Raw genomic sequence first — 17,536 nt, 5'->3', positions numbered from 1 at the left:
AGTGGTCCAATTCATCATTTTGCCTGAGGAATATACACAGAGGTTTTTTTTTTCTGAAGAGGAAGCTACAGCTAACGTGTATCGGGACGGAGACTAGCGGTGAGAGAAAAGCTAACGGCTAACTGAAAATGGAACAGTTTAAGCTACCGTCGCCGTTGGTGTTAACCGGCAACTTGGGAGAAAATTGGAGACGATGGGAACAGCGCTTCCAAATATATATGACCGCGAGTGGTGCAGAAGGTAAGGACAAGAATATCCAGGTAGCAATTCTACTGCATGCACTGGGTGAAGAGGCACTGGAAGTCTACAACACGCTTGAAAAGAATCTTGACGACGAGGATAATGAAACAGTGAGTGGAATTCTGGCAGCCTTCAAAGCATACTGTTTACCGAAGAAAAATACAGTGTTTGAACGATACCAGTTTTGGGCGCATCCTATAGCTGAGTACATAACAATTGAAAAGCATGTAACTGAACTGAAGAAGAAAAGTAAAGACTGTGAATTTGGCGCCTCGGAGAATGACATGATCAGAGACAAGATTGTGTTCAGCCTGAACGATCAACGTTTAAAGGAGAGACTTTTGAGAGAGCCTAATCTCACGTTGGAGAGAGCGATAGACACGTGTCGCGCTGCAGAGACCGCGAAGGCTCAGATACAGGCTATGGGTGCATCCAGAAACGAGACAGCGGTGCACGTGCTACACGAACGTAAAGCATGGGACAAGCCAACACTGAATAAAGTGAAACCTTCAGCAACATGCATGCAAAGCAAAGGACCGAGCACAATATGCCGAAATTGTGGGAAGTCACACCAACCACGCCAATGTCCTGCATATGGAGCAACATGCAACAAATGTGGAAAGCAGAACCATTATGCAAGAATGTGCAGGACAGGTCAGACACGGAAAACAGTGCACGAAATAGACACAGAATTAGACGGTCTGTTTATTGGCACAGTGGGACTAGAGCAACTACAATCCAGAAGAGACAAGTCCTGGTTTTCAAGCATAACAGTTGACAACATACCTGTCCAGTTTAATCTGGATACAGGAGCAGAGGCAAATGTTCTACCACTTAAGGTATTCAACTCCATGGCGAGGAAGACCAGACGGGAGAAGAGTGGAACGTTTTCTCTGAAACCAACGAAAACAGTGCTGATAGCGTATGGAGGGACGAGGATGGAGCCTGAAGGGACGCTCACGCTCACATGTTCGACGTCTAAGGCCCAGGCAGACCTCACATTTTATGTGTCAAGGCACTCCACCGTACCCATCCTCGGCAGGGAGGCTTGTGAAGAGCTCAGCCTGATCAAAAGAGTGGACATCGACACATTGGCAGTGAAACATCCAGTGACAAAGGAAGAACTGATAGCCCAGCATCTATCAGTCTTCAATGGACTCGGTGAGTTTGATGGAGAATATCACATTCACACAGACCCCAACGTCGCACCAGTCATACATGGATGTAGGAAAATACCACTTGCAATTATGGACAGATTGAAAGTCACACTTGATAGCCTGCTGCAAGCTGATGTTATTGCAAAAGTGACTGAGCCCACATCATGGGTAAACAGCCTAGTAGTCACTGAAAAGAAAGACAAGAGCAAGCTACGGCTCTGTCTGGATCCCAACGACTTAAATAAAGCGATCCTGAGACAGCATTACTCAATTCCCACGACTGATGATGTGCTGAGCAAACTGGCTGGGAAGAAAATATTTTCTGTGCTTGATGAGAAAGATGGTTACTGGCAGGTGAAGCTGGACGAGGCCTCATCGCGGCTGTGCACTTTCAACACCCCGTGGGGGAGATACAGATTCAAACGCATGCCTTTTGGAATCAAATCAGCAAGTGAAGTTTTCCAACAATGCAACTGTGAAACGTTCTGTGACATTAAGGGAGTTCATATCATAGCAGATGATATGATCATCGCAGCATCCACAGAAGTGGAACATGATGATATACTACAAAAGGTTATAACGCGAGCAAAAGAAGCAAATGTAAAATTCAACAAAGAAAAGATACAATTCAAAGTGAACAGTGTCAAGTACATGGGACACCTGGTCACTGCAGAAGGAGTGAAGGCGGACGACACAAAAATAAAAGCCATCACAGCGATGCCGTCACCTGAGGACAAAGCAGGGCTACAGCGAATGTTGGGCATGATAAAATATCTCGCTCAATATATCCCAGGTATATCCCACCCTCACAGCACCTTTGAGACAGCTGCTGCGCAAAGACATGGTGTGGCTTTGGCAACACGAACATGATGAGGCCATCAAGAGACTCAAAGAGGCTCTTACAAATGCACCGGTGCTCAAGTTTTTTGATCCAAGGAAACCGCTTGTTATACAGGCTGATGCATCCAAGGATGGGCTGGGAGCGTGTTTGCTTCAAGATGGACACCCAATAGCCTATGCATCAAGAGCACTGACTGGATCGGAGCAGAATTATGCTCAGATAGAAAAAGAGCTCTTGGCCATCGTGTTCGCTGTCAAAAAGTTTCATCAATACGCCTATGGCGTGAGAGTTATTGTCCAGTCAGACCATAAGCCACTGGAGAACATCCTGAGAAAGCCCTTGGGTGCAGCACCATCCAGACTGCAAAGAATGCTACTGCAGCTACAGCGATATGAGCTGAATGTCATCTACAAGCCAGGTAAAGAGATGCTAATTGCAGACACGCTATCCCGAGCAGTCATACAGGAACAAGATACTTCAGAAGACGGCATGGCTGATGAGAGAGTGATCTACACCTTGGAGCCCACGGATGCTCTCAGCACAGAGTACCTAGAAATGCTGAAAGGTGAGACGCAGAAAGACGACGCACTGCAACTTCTTCAAAGCACACACAGAAAAGGCTGGCCACACCACAAGAAACAGGTGGACATGCGAATGGCACAATTCTGGCCCATCAGACACACTGTGTCTGTGAGAGACGGCATAATGTTTGCCGGTGACAGAATTATCATCCCAAATGTGCTGAGACAAGAGATGCTGCAAAAGCTACACATGACGCCTCAAGGAGTGCAGAGAACAAAAGCACTGGCAAAAAGACATTTTTACTGGCCACGAATAGCAAGAGACATAGAACAAATGGTCGAGGCCTGCAGTACATGTCAACAGCTCCAGCCCAGAAACCAGAGAGAGCCGATGATTTCACATGACATTCCTGAGCTCCCGTGGCACAAGCTGGGAGCAGACATCTTCGAAATACAAGGTCAGACCTACCTCTTGATAGTGGACTACTTCTCAAAATACCCAGAAGTATTGAACATTCGGGACAAGACCGCCCACACCGTCATCATGAAAATGAAGTCAGTGTTTTCCAGACTGGGAATTCCAAAAGAGATAGTATGTGACCATGTTCCATTTGCAAGTCAGGAGATGCACAACTTTGCAACATCATGGGGCATAACACTCACTCATTCTAGCCCTGGCTATGCACAGTCTAACGGCCTAGCGGAGAGAAATGTGAAAACTGTGAAGCAGGTGATCAAAAAGGCACAGCAAACTGGGACAGACCATCATCTTGCACTTCTCACCCTGCGGAACACACCTGTTACGGGTATGATCTACTCTCCTGCTCAAATACTCATGGGCAGGATACTGAGGAGCACTCTACCAAGCTCCAGCGCCATTCTCCAGCCCTCAGTGCCCCAGGATGCACACTCTGCGCTCCAATGCCTACAGAGAAGACAGCAACACTACTACAGCAGAGGCACGAAGCAGCTTCCTGAACTGAGCCCTGGCAACACTGTGCACATGGAGACTGCACAGGGTTGGCGTCCAGCTGTAGTTACAGCAGGGCGAGCTGAACCTCGTTCCTACAACATACAGACATCATCTGGGCAACACTACAGGCGCATCTGAGGAAAACACCCGCCTGCACCCAGGTGAATTCAGGCTCAGGTTCGGACTGCGAGGATGAGGATTTGCCAAGTTCACCATCTACAAGCACAGCAGAGACTATGGACTGTAATTCCTCATCCACACCAGACCTGACTCAAACCAGGAGTGGCCGAGTCATCAGACCCCCCAAGAGGTTCGAAGACTTTCAAATGAATCAACATTAAGGACTGTGGCAAAATGGCGTAAACGCAAGCTTACTGTCTATTCTGTATGATCAGTAAAAAAAAAAAAAAAAAAGGAATGTAAAATGATTTAAGTTGTGAAATGTTCAGTGTTGAAATGGTAAACTGTTTACGGTAAGTAATGAGGTATACTTGAAAAGTGAAATGCTTGAATATCTGAAATGTTCTCTTATGATATTCTTAGTTACTTATTGTGTTCTTACAGAGATAAAAAAACAGATAGATGTCATTTAGTCAGTTTTGTTGATGTAATCCTATTAGAAGAACAAAAAACTTTGTGTTGATATGAGTTCTTTAGTGCATCAGTTTAATTTAATTTGTAGTTGTTAAGCAGTTAAAATGATGAAGTTTATCTCCATGTTAAGAAAGGAGGATGTAGGATATAGTGCCGCGCACTAACACTGTTTCGGGTTCTCAACGGTCGCAGAGTGTTACACAAGGTGTTCAATGTGATGCGTCTTGGAAGGCACTAGAAGCTGCTGTATCTTGGAGCTGAGGCACGCAATAAAGAAGTCATCTCATTATCTTCATTCCGGTCTCCAGTGGTTCTAACAAACTATTACAGAGTATGGTCTTGTAAAAACTGCTAGTTGTACACTAAACTCAGACAGACAGACATGCAGTCACAGTCACCAGACAAACCACACACTAATTATGGTTGTGGGAAATAGCATTAACTATCAGATTTTTTGGGCAATATCTTGGAAGACTAGAGACTGAATATTCTGCTGGCTTTGGTGATCCTCTTACGGTTCCTCTAGCACCATAATTAGGTTAACTTTGCTGAAATATCTTAACTGCTTGATGGAAATTTGATGCAGTAATTCACTGCCTTTAAAAGGTTGAAATGTAATAACTTACCTCCTGACTTTTTGCCGTTTGCCCAGTGATTTATAATATTTATCCATGTCAACATGCTAAACCAACATGGCGAACATTGTAGACATTCCATCTTTGTAATGGAAATATACAGCCTCAGAAAGGAAAGGATGTAGAATCTAACATGGTAGTGAACCCCACAATCACTTCCCATTTTCTTGGAACAAATGAGTATATTATTAATATAGATCCTTATAAAAACCTGCACTTAATGCAACAAATTAAAGTCTAGCTTTTCCCCCCAGAATGAGTGATTCAGTAAATTTTCTGACAGACCAGGCCAAAGTGAACCAGATAAGATCTTATTTGTCCTTGTGGGGTTCCATTATTAACTGTGATATATAATTGAGTGGAAGTGACATGCGGGAAATGAAAGTGAACAAAAAAATATAACCATAAGAAAAACTCTCCATCAAACACTGCCTGGTATTACAAACACATAATTAGGAGGAAAAATGAAAACCTCTCTCCAGGAGGTGATCTAGAAATTGACCAGGGGGCCATTATCAAAATGTGTTATACAATTCAGCATTCTTATAATCAATAACAGTAATGTTATTATATTTTTGAATTGCACTTTTTAACACTGGCGACAAAGCGCATGGGGAACGAGGAAGCAGTAGAAGTTGGTCGAGACAGCAGGAACAGACAAACCATATCTCACGACGTGTGGAGAAACAACTAGTACGAACCGACAAAGGGCTTGGGGAACACAAAGGCTAAAATAGAGACACAGAGGGAAGGCAGGAGCAATTAACCACAGGTGAAACACATGAGGACTGGGAAGACAATCACCAAAAGGAAGTGAAGATAGAAACCACACACAAGGGACAGATACTACAAAATAAAACAGGAAACAGAAAAAACACTGATGAGACTGAAATTAACAAACCAAAATGACAGGACGTCACAGTACCCCCCCCCCCCCCCCCCCTCAAGGACCGGATTCCTGACGGTCCAAAACCGAGACGGGTGGGAGGAGGGGGAACCGGAGGAGGGAATCTGTGAGGTGCCCAGGGTCTCAGGCCGACGGCTCCGTGGCCACTCCGGGGCTGAGCACAGAGGCTCGGGAGGACGGCACCGTGGCCGCTCGGGGACAGAGTTCTGAGACTCGGGAGGGCGGTGCCTTGGCCGCTCAGGGACATAGTTCGGAGGCTTGGTAGGGCGACGCAGTGGCCGCTCTGAGACAGAGTTCTGAGGCTCGGGAGGGCGGCACCTTGGCCGCTCAGGGACAGAGTTCGGAGGCTTGGGAGGGCGACGCCGTGGCCGCTCTGAGACAGAGTTCTGAGGCTCGGGAGGGCGGCCCGGAGGCCGGTCAGGGACAGAGTACATAGTCCCAGGAAGACGGCACCGTAGCCGCTCAAGGGCCGGGTTCAGAGGCTCCACATGGACTGAGCACCGCGGCACAGGGACTTGAGCCAAAAGGCCCCGCCGCTTCCAGTGTACAGGACTACTGCTGCTGGATGGTGCCTGCGAGCTGGCCTTCGAGATGCGGGGGCACTGCTCCGACCTCTGCCACCAACCGCAGACCTCCACTGAAGGCTGCAGGGTCCACCAAGGGCCAGGCGGGTTCCCTCAAACGGATTAGAGGATGGGACTGCATGGCTGCGCAGCTTCCTCAACCTCTCCTGCACCTCAGGGAGGTATGGCACGAAGTGGCTCACCCAAGGTCGATCTTTCAGCCAGGCCTCCATCTCCAAGATCTCCTCCAGGGTCTCCGTAGGGTCTGGGGCTTCCAACTCCAGCTCAGACACCAGACAATCAAAATAATAAACTCTTTCAAAAAATAAGTCAACCTCTGCTGGGCCCATGGTTGGTCGGTTCGTTCTGTTACGGTTTGAGGGAGGAGATGGACCCAGGATGCAGAGGTTGCAAACAAAAAGGTATTTAATATACAAAAGGCTTCAAACAAGACAAAAACAAAACAGGAACACTAACACAAGTAACACTGGCGACAAGGCGCACGGAAAACAAGGAACGAGGAAGCAGGATAAGCTGGTCGAGACAGCAGGAATAGACAAACCATATCTCACGACGTCAGGGTTCCTACAGGTTTTAACAAGTTCAATTTAAGACATTTTAAGACTGCACTGAGGCAAAGACTGTATCCCTGGACTTACAGCAGGTGGAAATCCAGGTCCAAAATAGTTACAAATATAATCAGAAATAACTTTGCCTTCTAGTCAATAAGGATGCTTTTGTTTGTCAAACAGTTACCAAGTATGAGTTCGATTGAGTGAAAGAATTCTTTCAGCATAGAGAAAAAAGGATGTTCCAAAAAAAATTTCCAGAGAAGAAAATTAAACATCCCAACCCAACACTACATAAACATGCTGCCTAGGCCACAGGCTCCTTTTCAATTGTCTCCAGCTCAGCCAACTTATCCTTGCAGCCCCTACTAAGAATATTTAACTCGGAGTTAACCTCAGCCATCTTGCTGCCAGCCTTGCCCTCAGCCTCTCGAACACCGGCGAGATGGCAGGCGTTTGTTGTTGGTTTTTCACTTCTCTTGTGTTTCTCTGACTAGGCATGCAATTCTAAAGCCTTTACCCCTGATGTTCATAGTTTTACTGTTTTCTTGCTAAAGGTGCAGTGGCCTTCAAAAACATTCCCCTCCACTGGTTTTAACCATGCTCTAAGCATGGTTTTATTCTACCAAGTTTTGTTGAACATGCACTTCCCCATTAAGTTACAAAAGACGTCATCACACCAGTCGAATGTCTGTCTCTTATAGCTTGATTGTCCTGCGCGTTTTCCATTGCTAGACATAAAGGCTGCCTATCTGCAGCGCGAAGGTGCGTGCAGAGCACAGAAAGAGGAGCACACGCTGCAATTCTGCGGAAGGAGCGCGCATTTAGCGGGGGTGCGCTCAGAGTAGCGCAAGCGGAGTGTGGCGCAGTAGTAATCTAGCGTGAGACAGAGACTGCTGTCTGTTTGTGCATGTGCGTCCGCAAGAAACGTGAGTGGGAACTGTATGTTATTAGTAGTTTCAGACTTCTTTATTAGTTAACTTGCACTGCCGGGGCTGCACGGTGAGTGCGAGTGCAGCGTTATCGGTGGGTTCCTCACAGAGGTGTGGACTCGAGTCACATGACTTGGACTCGAGTCAGACTCGAGTCATGAATTTGATGACTTTAGACTCGACTTGACAAAATGTAAAGAGACTTGCAACTCGACTTGGACTTCAAAATCAATGACTCGTGACTTCACTTGGACTTGAGCCGTTTGACTTGATAAGACTTGCTCCTTTCCCCAAAACACAAAGATTAAAAAGTATGTTATTAAGGAGCGCTCTGTATCTGTCATCGTGTTTGTGTGCGTCTGTGTGTGCAGCGCCGCCGCTCCCAAAACGCTCACTACGCGCTGTGCGTCGGGCACCAAGTCCTGAGGGGGCACCAAAAAAAAGCAACTGAAAAATTATCATAGTTATTATAATTATGTAGCCGAGCGTTTGGTTGTATCATAAGTCCGGCTTCAGCCGACAAAGGACACGAGAGCAGGTCATGCGCTCGGGACAGCACACCCGTTTATTCTCCGTTCATTTTACAACTTCACTCATCACAGCACCCACTTCCTTTAAAACCCCCTTTCAAAATAAGAGTCACTACCAACAACCCACTTAAAACCGGAAATACAAATCAACCCTCAACAATAACGTCCTTAAATAAATTAGCTTACAATTATAATGCCGATATTATTTCAGTATAGAAATATTAGGTACCTTTTAGCCATGTTTATCACAAAAAAGGCAGAACAAGAGATATATTAAATTGCTCAAAAAAAGTTAAAGAAGATTGACTATTCTTGTTTGTACTTATTGATGATTATTTAATGTAATCATAGAGGAGTTATGCTTAGGGCACCAAAATGGCTCGCAGCGGCACTGGGTGGAATCATACTACGTCCACATCGTGCACAAATGACTGACAGACTTTTGGCCAATTTGGTCTTTTGCAAATGCAATTCAGAATAGGGCCCTGACATATAAAAGCACAACCCTGTTCATTGTTATGTTCAAGTATTTGTTATGTTTCTCACATGTACACACACACACAGACAATATGAGGTAAGATAAATGAGATGAGATAAACACAGGACAGGACAGAAATGTTCATGTTCATGTATTTGTTATTTTTCTCACATGTACACACACACACAGACAATATGAGGTGAGATAAATGAGATGAGATAAACACAGGACAGGACAGAAACTGCTGTGGAACTAGTTAAAATGCAAAATACAATGTTAGCACTTTTGTACAAATAATTACAGTTGCACTTGTTTTTTCAAATGTGTTCATTCTGTAGGAGTGGTTTAAAATGAAGAATATTCTTGCAAAATATGAGTTAAATGTTAAAAATGACTGGTTAATAGTGCAATAGGGAAGTGCAATGTTGGCACAATTTTTTTCTGTAATTTCAATTGCACTTGTTTTAATAAATAAATAAATACAGATTTTAAAAGCATACATGATCTGTGTAAATATATTATTACTCAGTGATCAAAAGGACTCGAAAAGACTCGAAACTCAAACTGCAGGACTTGGACTTGACTTGAGACTTGTCAGTCTTGACTTTGGACTTGACTCGGGACTTGCCTGTCTTGACTTGGGACTTGACTCGGGACTTGAGGGCAAAGACTTGAGACTTACTTGGGACTTGCAAAAAAATGACTTGGTCCCACCTCTGGTTCCTCGCTAATATGTATATACGGATAGATAAGGATATATATGTTAATATAGAACCACACATATTCCCACCCATATCCTGCCGTGCCTTTCATAAGCATATGTTGTACTTTGCTGTTTCCACATTAAAGAACATTAACAGAGAGAAGTCGTCTGAGCCGTGTTTTAACAGACACACCTGGAGCGGAGCTGGAAATCAGAACCGGCTAAAAAGCATAAGTTCCTCATATACAGTCCTTACATCAACCCTCCGATACGTTCTCACCGGGGTAGTGTTAATTTCGTTGACGAAGACTATGACGAAATATATTCGTTAACGACCCTTTTTCCATGACGAAGACGAGACGAAGACGTAACGAAAACGAATCTTTGAAAATAAAAACTATGACGAAATCTATTTTAATTTTCGGAGACGAGACGAAAATGTTGGTGGATGACTAAGTCATAATAATTTTTAAAACATCATCGTATCAGGCCGTCATAAAGTATCAGGAGCGGGCGAGTGAGTGTGTCTGTGTGTGTCTGTGTATGTGTGTCTGTGCGCCCCAGATAGCACTCCGGTCCGTAGCTCCGCCCCCCGCCCCGCGCACTCGCTCAGAGAGACACAGTGAAAGCAGAGCGCGTTCTCTATGAGCAGGTCAGACTGGAGGCGGACACAGATACTGAAGCTCGATAGAAACCAACTGCAGCTTCTGCTCTGATCGAGAAGCTGAGGCGCTGATCTCTGATCAGCTGAGACCAGAGAAACGCTGTGTTTTCACTGTTTCCATAGTTAAGAAGCAGTGAGTCACTGAGCTCTGATCTCACTGTGTCTCTCTGAGCGAGTGCGCAGGGGCAGGGGGCGGGGCTACAGTGCGCTATCTTGAACCACACACACACACACACAGACACACTCGCCGGCTCCTTGTACTTCTTGACGGCCTGATATGATGATGTTTTAAAAAAAATTTGTGACTTAGTCAGCCACCAACATGCAAAAGCGTGTGTCACACGGCGAAAGCGTGAGAGTTGGCAGATGTGTGTTAATCTCGCGATAAAAAAATTAACAGCGTTAAAATGGGTTTGCGTTAACGCCGTTAATAATGCGTTAAACTGACAGCACTAATTAATTTAAGACTTAATGGTTTAATACCAAAAGTTAGAATTCAGAACAATTATAAGATTCATATTAACACTATGCAGCAAGGGTTATTTATAAATCATTTGTATAAAGGCCTTATATATGGCACAACCTGCTCAAGGCCCCCCCTCCTGCCTTTATTGAAAATCAGACCCACACAACAGCTAAAATATAGAATTCCTAACAAACAACAGATCCATATTTACGCGTCTCCCTTTATGGACAATAGATAAAACTCTAAGATCAATTCATTATTTTTTATAAATTGGTCTTATGGAATGTTTAAGAATTATTATTTTATGAATTAACTATTCAGCACTATTCAAAATAAGTGCTTTAACAAAGTGAGCATAGCAATTTGCCAGGTATGGTCAGTACAGGTTTTTGTCTTGGTCTCTGAATTTTGTGCACATCCATTTCCCTTATATGTTGTTACTATAACTAGATTTAGCTCCCCAAATCTACCTTAAACCCACAAACTGCCATTTTGACATTTCCCGTATGTGTTCACTATATTCTTCCTTCAGCATGTTAGTATTCTAACATTTGCTAATTAGCAGAAAAAATAAAGCTAATAACAACAGGAATGTCCTTAATTTAGCACGTATTCGGTCATAAACAAATAATTAGTAATTTTTGGACTTGAAGACTTTATAGAAAATAGAAAGGCATCATCAGAGGAGAACATGATGATCTTAACATCATGGTGGCAAAGCCGGGGGTCCTCCCCAACAAGCCTCATTCTGTGAATATCTGAGCTAAATCTCATGGCAATCTTTCCAACAATTCTTGATACAGTATATTTAAATCTGGACCAAAGTCTTATTTGTACCAATTCTAGAGCATTTAGGGTATAATTATGAAGTATTGTATGTACAGTTATAGACACTGTAACCACTTTGTTCAATATAGGCCTATTTGTTCTTGTGCAGAAAGTTGTTGGCTGATTTATATTAAAAACATTTTTAAGTTGCTGTTATTTCATAATTGCATATGGCAGTTGTGTAAATGGCCTTATTTGTGGGTTTTGATTTGGTTAATGGTGCAGTTATGGAAATGTGTCATATTTGGTTCATACTTAACCTACTTAATGATTACTAAAGCTACCACAGTTTCAATTAAATCCTAATACAACACACATGACTGAGATATTGTGGGAATATGTTTTTATTACTTTAAAGTTAGAAGGGTAGAAATCAAGGAAGAAAAGTGAACTTTGAGGGAAGAAAATCCACAACAAGTATCTGATTCATCCAGCACTGTTGTGAGTCCTGCAAACAGGGTTTAGAACAGAGGGATTCTGTGTGAGGGCAGCAGAGATACTGTGGTGCTGTGTCAATCTTTCTTGTTGTGGAAAAGACATAATGTGGTGGCCTGTTGGAGCAGCCTCTTCCAAAGGTACCTTGACATTAGATGTTAGAAATGGACACTTCAAATCTTCTCAGTATGTGCACAGTTAAGTGTGTAAGGTACATGTTCTATCCCCTCAAAGTATGACACGTGTCGTGACCCTTTAGTCTCCTACCTGACAGGATGAGCATACTGTATGATGCAGTTTGACTTTTTACATTGTTGCCTATCTGTTAAGCTCTTATGCTAAATGGTCTTCTTTTGTAGAATCTCACAATTCTACGGCCTATCTTCTGACAACCATTGGCACCTCCTTACAAAACCATTGAAATCAGACTGAAAGCCTGCATCAGTTGAGTTTTTCCAGTATGTTCATTTAGACCTACCTGCTCATTCTTCACATCAGTGCAGGCTGGCAGGGAAAGGTTGTCCTGCCGTAAAGAATTAGCAGCTTCATAAAGACATAGGTTACCACATTTCACACCTTAGCCTTTTGCCTTTTTAGAGAATAATAATAATTAATATCATCATTAGGGATGTCCGATATAGACTTTTTTCCGATATCCGATAGCCGATATTCTCCAAATTCTTAATTTCCGATACCGATTTCAACCGATATGGTATACCGATATACATATGCAGGCTTTTTTTCCCCCAGACTAATTTTAGGTCCCATCACATTATTTTCTGCCATACATTGTCTATAAAAAAATAAGGAAACTACTTCAACTTATGGAAAAGTTCCATATTTATTAACATTTTGTCAACAGATTGGATCATCATACTTTTCCTGAGATCATCCTGACAATGCCCATTACAACTAGGACAAATCTGATTTCTTCACAAATTGTAAAAAAACAAAACAACAACATTGTTGTCCTGTACAACTTCATACAGCATTTAAAGTAAACATGTGTAGTGTAGGACAGCCTACTGAAAACAAATTTCTATGAGGTACAACAAACAACACTTTTGGAATGAGGTAAAGTGCACACAAAGGAAATAAAAGTGCAAAGATATAGCCTAGAGACAGACTCAGTCCTTAGCCCATTACTTGGACTAATACAGTATTTGTCAATTTAAAATATAAACTGGGCTCAATCAGCCTGCTAAACATGAGCAAAAACACAATCTGTAATATTAATGTGGTGTGCAATAAAAACAAGAAAGGCACACAGTTCAGTTCAATCCTTCCAGAGTAGTAAACAAAGTTCTCCTTTTGTCCAGAAAATGATGCTGAAAGATTGATGGGCCATATGTAACTGTCCATAACTTGGCTAAAACAATCATTACAAATATAAACCGTTTCTTTCTGCCCTCTCTTTCATAATGAATAACAAAAAATGTGCAAATAAAAAAGGCACAAAACTAAAAACAGCTTCACTTGAAAGAAGCAAACATAAATTAGAGTGCAACGACTTAAAGTGCTCTAATTCTCATCCTCGTACTACTGTTTAAGAGGGAGATTTTTCTGAATGAAAATAAGCATCTCAGCATTGTCGCAATGTATACGATTCCTCTTCTCGTCGATGACATGCGAGACAGCACTGAACAGCCGTTCGCTGTCTACACTGGTGCAGGGTGCAGTGAGGTACTTGCGTGCTACACGGGCAAGAGCAGGGAAGCGGGCCTGGTTGCTCTTCCAGTAGCTCAAAGGGCATTCTTTCTTGAGGATGAGGACTTCTCCCAGGTATGTATGCACCTAAAGAAAAAGTAAACACAAAAATAGAATTTTCTATTAACTATTCTTCAAAGCACTGACAGACAAATGTTTGTTTTTCTTCATCTAATGTACACTTCAATATGAAGCAGAATGCAAATAGTTTATTATTTACTCACCTGTGAAGCTGTTTCGCCTGTAGTTGCTTGAGTGATGATATCATTCTCTGCCAGGATTTCTTGGTACATGTCCTGCAGGCTTTCATTTCGGGCCTTCTTAGGTGGTCTTGGGTTCCCGTCCTCCTGTCTTGGGTTCCTTTCCTCTTGTCTTGGGTCCCCGTCCTCCTGGCTTGGGTCATCTGATCTGGCACCAGCAGTCTCTTCCTGCTGATCGTTACCACCACCAGCCATTTCATCCACAACACTCAGCAGCATATTCAGTGCTTCCCCCTTCTTGTCTGAGTCAAAATACCGATCTTTGTAACGAGCATCAACCAAGGTTGCAATGGCATACAGTGGTTCACTTTGAACACCATTAAAGCGATTACAGACAGCTTCGAGTAGAGTACGTTTGGCCGTTAACACACCCTTGTCTGACTCATCAACCCTGGCCAGCAGCCGTGTGAGGGACATCACAGCAGGGATGACATCTGCAGCAGTGGCCTCCGCAGAGCTGATGTCTTTGGTAAGTTGTTCAAATGGTTCCAGGAGGTTGGTCATCTTCTCCAGAATCCCCCACTGAGTTGCATTCAATGTTGCTGGGAGTTCATAATCTGCAGCATATGCACTCAATGCTCTCTTCTGCTCCACCAGTCTCTGCATCATATAATAGGTGGAATTCCACCTAGTGGATACATCCTGTTGCAGCTTTTTCACAGGCATGTTGAGTTCTTTTTGTATGTCTTCAAAACGACTGCAAGCCAGTGGTGAGTGTTTGAAGTGGCCTATCACACGTCTACCCACAGCCAGAGCATCTGCTATGTTGCGTTGAGACAGGGCACCTCCGTTCACTGCCAGCTGCAAGGTGTGTGCCATGCAGGGCAGACTTAGCACACCAAACTCCGACGTAGCTTTAGCCATGTTGCGTGCGTTGTCCCGAACTATTACATGCACCCTCTCCTTGGAGATTTTCCATGTTTCAAACATCTTTTCAAAGGCACATGTGATCGCTTGTGCCGTGTGAGACCCACGGCACTCTTGAGAATGAAGCACAGTCTTGACGAGCTTAAAGTCCGGGTCCAGCCATTGAGCCGTCAAGCTCAGCATGCTAACCTGGCTAACGCTTGAAGACCAGATATCTGTCGTGAAACTAATGGCTACAGCATCAGAAATTAGCTTCTCGACGTGTTCATAAACAACACTGTACAACTCGGGGAGGCAAACATCAGAGAAATTCTTGCGACTGGGCATGGCAAAGCGCGGCTCGAGGAACTCCACAAGTTTGCTGAATCCGGCGTCTTGCGCGATTGAAAACGGCTGATTATCCAGTGCAATGCACTCCATGATTTTTTGGCTGATAGCTTTCGCTCTCGGGTGTTCCTTGTTGTATTTCATTTTTTTTTCTGCTGACTGTTTGAGCGACAGTTGCGTTGTTTTCTGCAGGGAGTCCTTTCCTCGTTGTTGTTTTGCCTTACTTTGCTGCAAAAACGCTTCGTGTGCCTCGGGGTGGTTCTTCTTAATGTGACAGATTAAATTCGAAGTGTTGAATGACGAAGCCTTGCTCCCCCCTCGCATGACATGCGCCTCACAATCTTTACAAACCGCAAATCTGCTATCCGCAGGTGAAACGTTAAAAAAATTCCAGACCGCAGACATTTTGTGAAGCAACTAGCGGGCAACCTGTTAGCCACACTAACCACACTCTTCTGTTGTTGTTTTGGTTCCAGGTGCGGTTTGTTGATGTCATCAATTGCGCGCCGGTAAATGTCAGGACCCAACAAGCAGCAGTGGCAGCACAACCCAGGCATTATAATCGGTTTTCATTATCGGTGGAAAATCCGATAACGATATGAACAGATATTAAAAAAATAGGCTAATATCGGCCGATATTATCGGCCGACCGATATTATCGGACATCCCTGATCATCATCATAATAATGGCAGCAGTTTTAATTTTTGCACCATGAATATGGGCATGTTAACGTAGACAAGAGAAGAGTAACTTGTAAGTATACAAGTATTCAGTCAAGTTCATGTGTGTGTTTGTGTGTGTGAGTCGGTTTCAAAAAGTGGGCCTCATATAATGTAGTGGGTATATTTCAGAGAAGTCTGATGCCCTGTGGGAAAGAGCTCTATGAACCTGACAGCCCTTCACCGTGGGCTGTGGTGCTGTTTGCCAGAAGGCAAAGGGGTAAACACTCCATGTGAGGGGTGGATGGAGTCTCTGCTGGTGGCCCTGCTCAAGCAGCCTTTTCGGAACAAGAGCTGGACGGTACAAAGAACAAAAATATCTGATTTAGTTTTCTTCACCTCTCTCTTCAGGGGCTCCTGGTCAGAGAACCAGCATTTTCCATATAAGACAGAGAGGCAGCTGGTCACCGTGCCTTTGTAGAGTGAGGGGAGGACATGAGGGGAGGTGCAGGCGCTGCTGGGCTCTCTGATTTGCAAAGCCTGGAACTCTTTGCTTGAGAAACTCAGCAGTAGAGCGGTAGAAGTGCAGTTTCTCTTGAAGTCGATCTCCTTTGTCTTGTCATGATTAAATGACAAGTTGTTGGTGTAACCCAAGGCCATGCTGCTGAACCTGATTATGTGAGTTGGGCAGTATTTGGAACAGTAGTTTAGGTGAACAATAATGGTCTTAGGACACGGCCCTGGAAAGAACTTGGTTTCAAACCACTGTTATGATTATTGAACCTTTGTGAAAATCTTAATGACTCTTCTTAACTTTGTATATATCACATTTGGTAGCTTATATACTCTACTATATAAAACGTTTTGTATTTAATCAAATTCATTCAGACCGCAAACCTTGGGATGGAGCAGTAATCTAACAGGAGCACTGATTGGTGATAATGTGTCTTGGTAAATGAAAAAGCTGGCCCAAAAATTACAAAAAACAATGCATTTTAGGAATGTGACCATACTCATAAGCAGGTCCAATTTGATCTTTCACTGCATTTTTGTCCTTTTTTATAATCATTAAAACAAGCACCTGACAGTGTCCTTTTCTTTTAACAGAATTAATTATTTTTGTCAAATTTCATGTTGACAAAATGCAAACATAATGTTGAAATAATACATTTTACCCTACGCTTTCTGTTTGCTTAGAGAACATAGCCTAACTTGTTAATACTTTGAGTTTTATACAATAGATATGGTTGATGATGTCATGGAGATGTCATCAAGTTATACATGTCTTGTATTGTTTGGAGTTTGAAATGTGGGAATTTACCAGACAATCTTTACTATTATTATTAGTAGTAAAAGTCAGAACATCTTAGCCTCTGCCTTCCCCAATTTTTGTGAACTTTATTGAAACCACAGTATGATTTCCCCTTTAACTGTAGCAGCGTTCCATTTTTAAAGAGAAAAAAACATCCATCGTAAACAGGAGCAGCATCTCAACTTGACCTGTGTTTTGTTTGAGTGAATACAAGAGGACGCTGAAAACCAAACACTTTTAAGGACACACACACACACTAATAATAATTAGCTTGTGTGGAAATGACATGGGTGGAGGGCATGTACCCACAATGCACTAAGACCACACCCTATACTCCAAAACATCTGAAAGTAACTGACTGTGTGTG

The 17,536-nt window shown here is 43.3% G+C and overlaps 1 protein-coding gene across 1 annotated transcript; it reads right to left on the bottom strand.

The window, feature by feature from the left end:
• Nucleotides 1-12,924: 12,924 nt before the first annotated feature.
• Nucleotides 12,925-15,766, bottom strand: LOC133932927 (zinc finger BED domain-containing protein 4-like). Its single transcript, XM_062379832.1, has 2 exons — nucleotides 13,968-15,766; nucleotides 12,925-13,830 (listed from the first exon to the last, which is right to left on the bottom strand). Exons 1-2 carry the CDS (start codon nucleotides 15,600-15,602, stop codon nucleotides 13,576-13,578), a joined length of 1,890 nt encoding a protein of 629 aa, XP_062235816.1. The 5' UTR covers nucleotides 15,603-15,766; the 3' UTR covers nucleotides 12,925-13,575.
• Nucleotides 15,767-17,536: the final 1,770 nt, after the last annotated feature.

The sequence above is a fragment of the Platichthys flesus genome, chromosome 21 (genome assembly GCF_949316205.1).
Source record: "Platichthys flesus chromosome 21, fPlaFle2.1, whole genome shotgun sequence".
Classification (NCBI taxonomy): Eukaryota; Metazoa; Chordata; class Actinopteri; order Pleuronectiformes; family Pleuronectidae; genus Platichthys; species Platichthys flesus.
The sequence above is the reverse complement of the archived record's forward strand: the minus strand, read 5'-3'. Positions and strand labels throughout refer to the sequence as shown.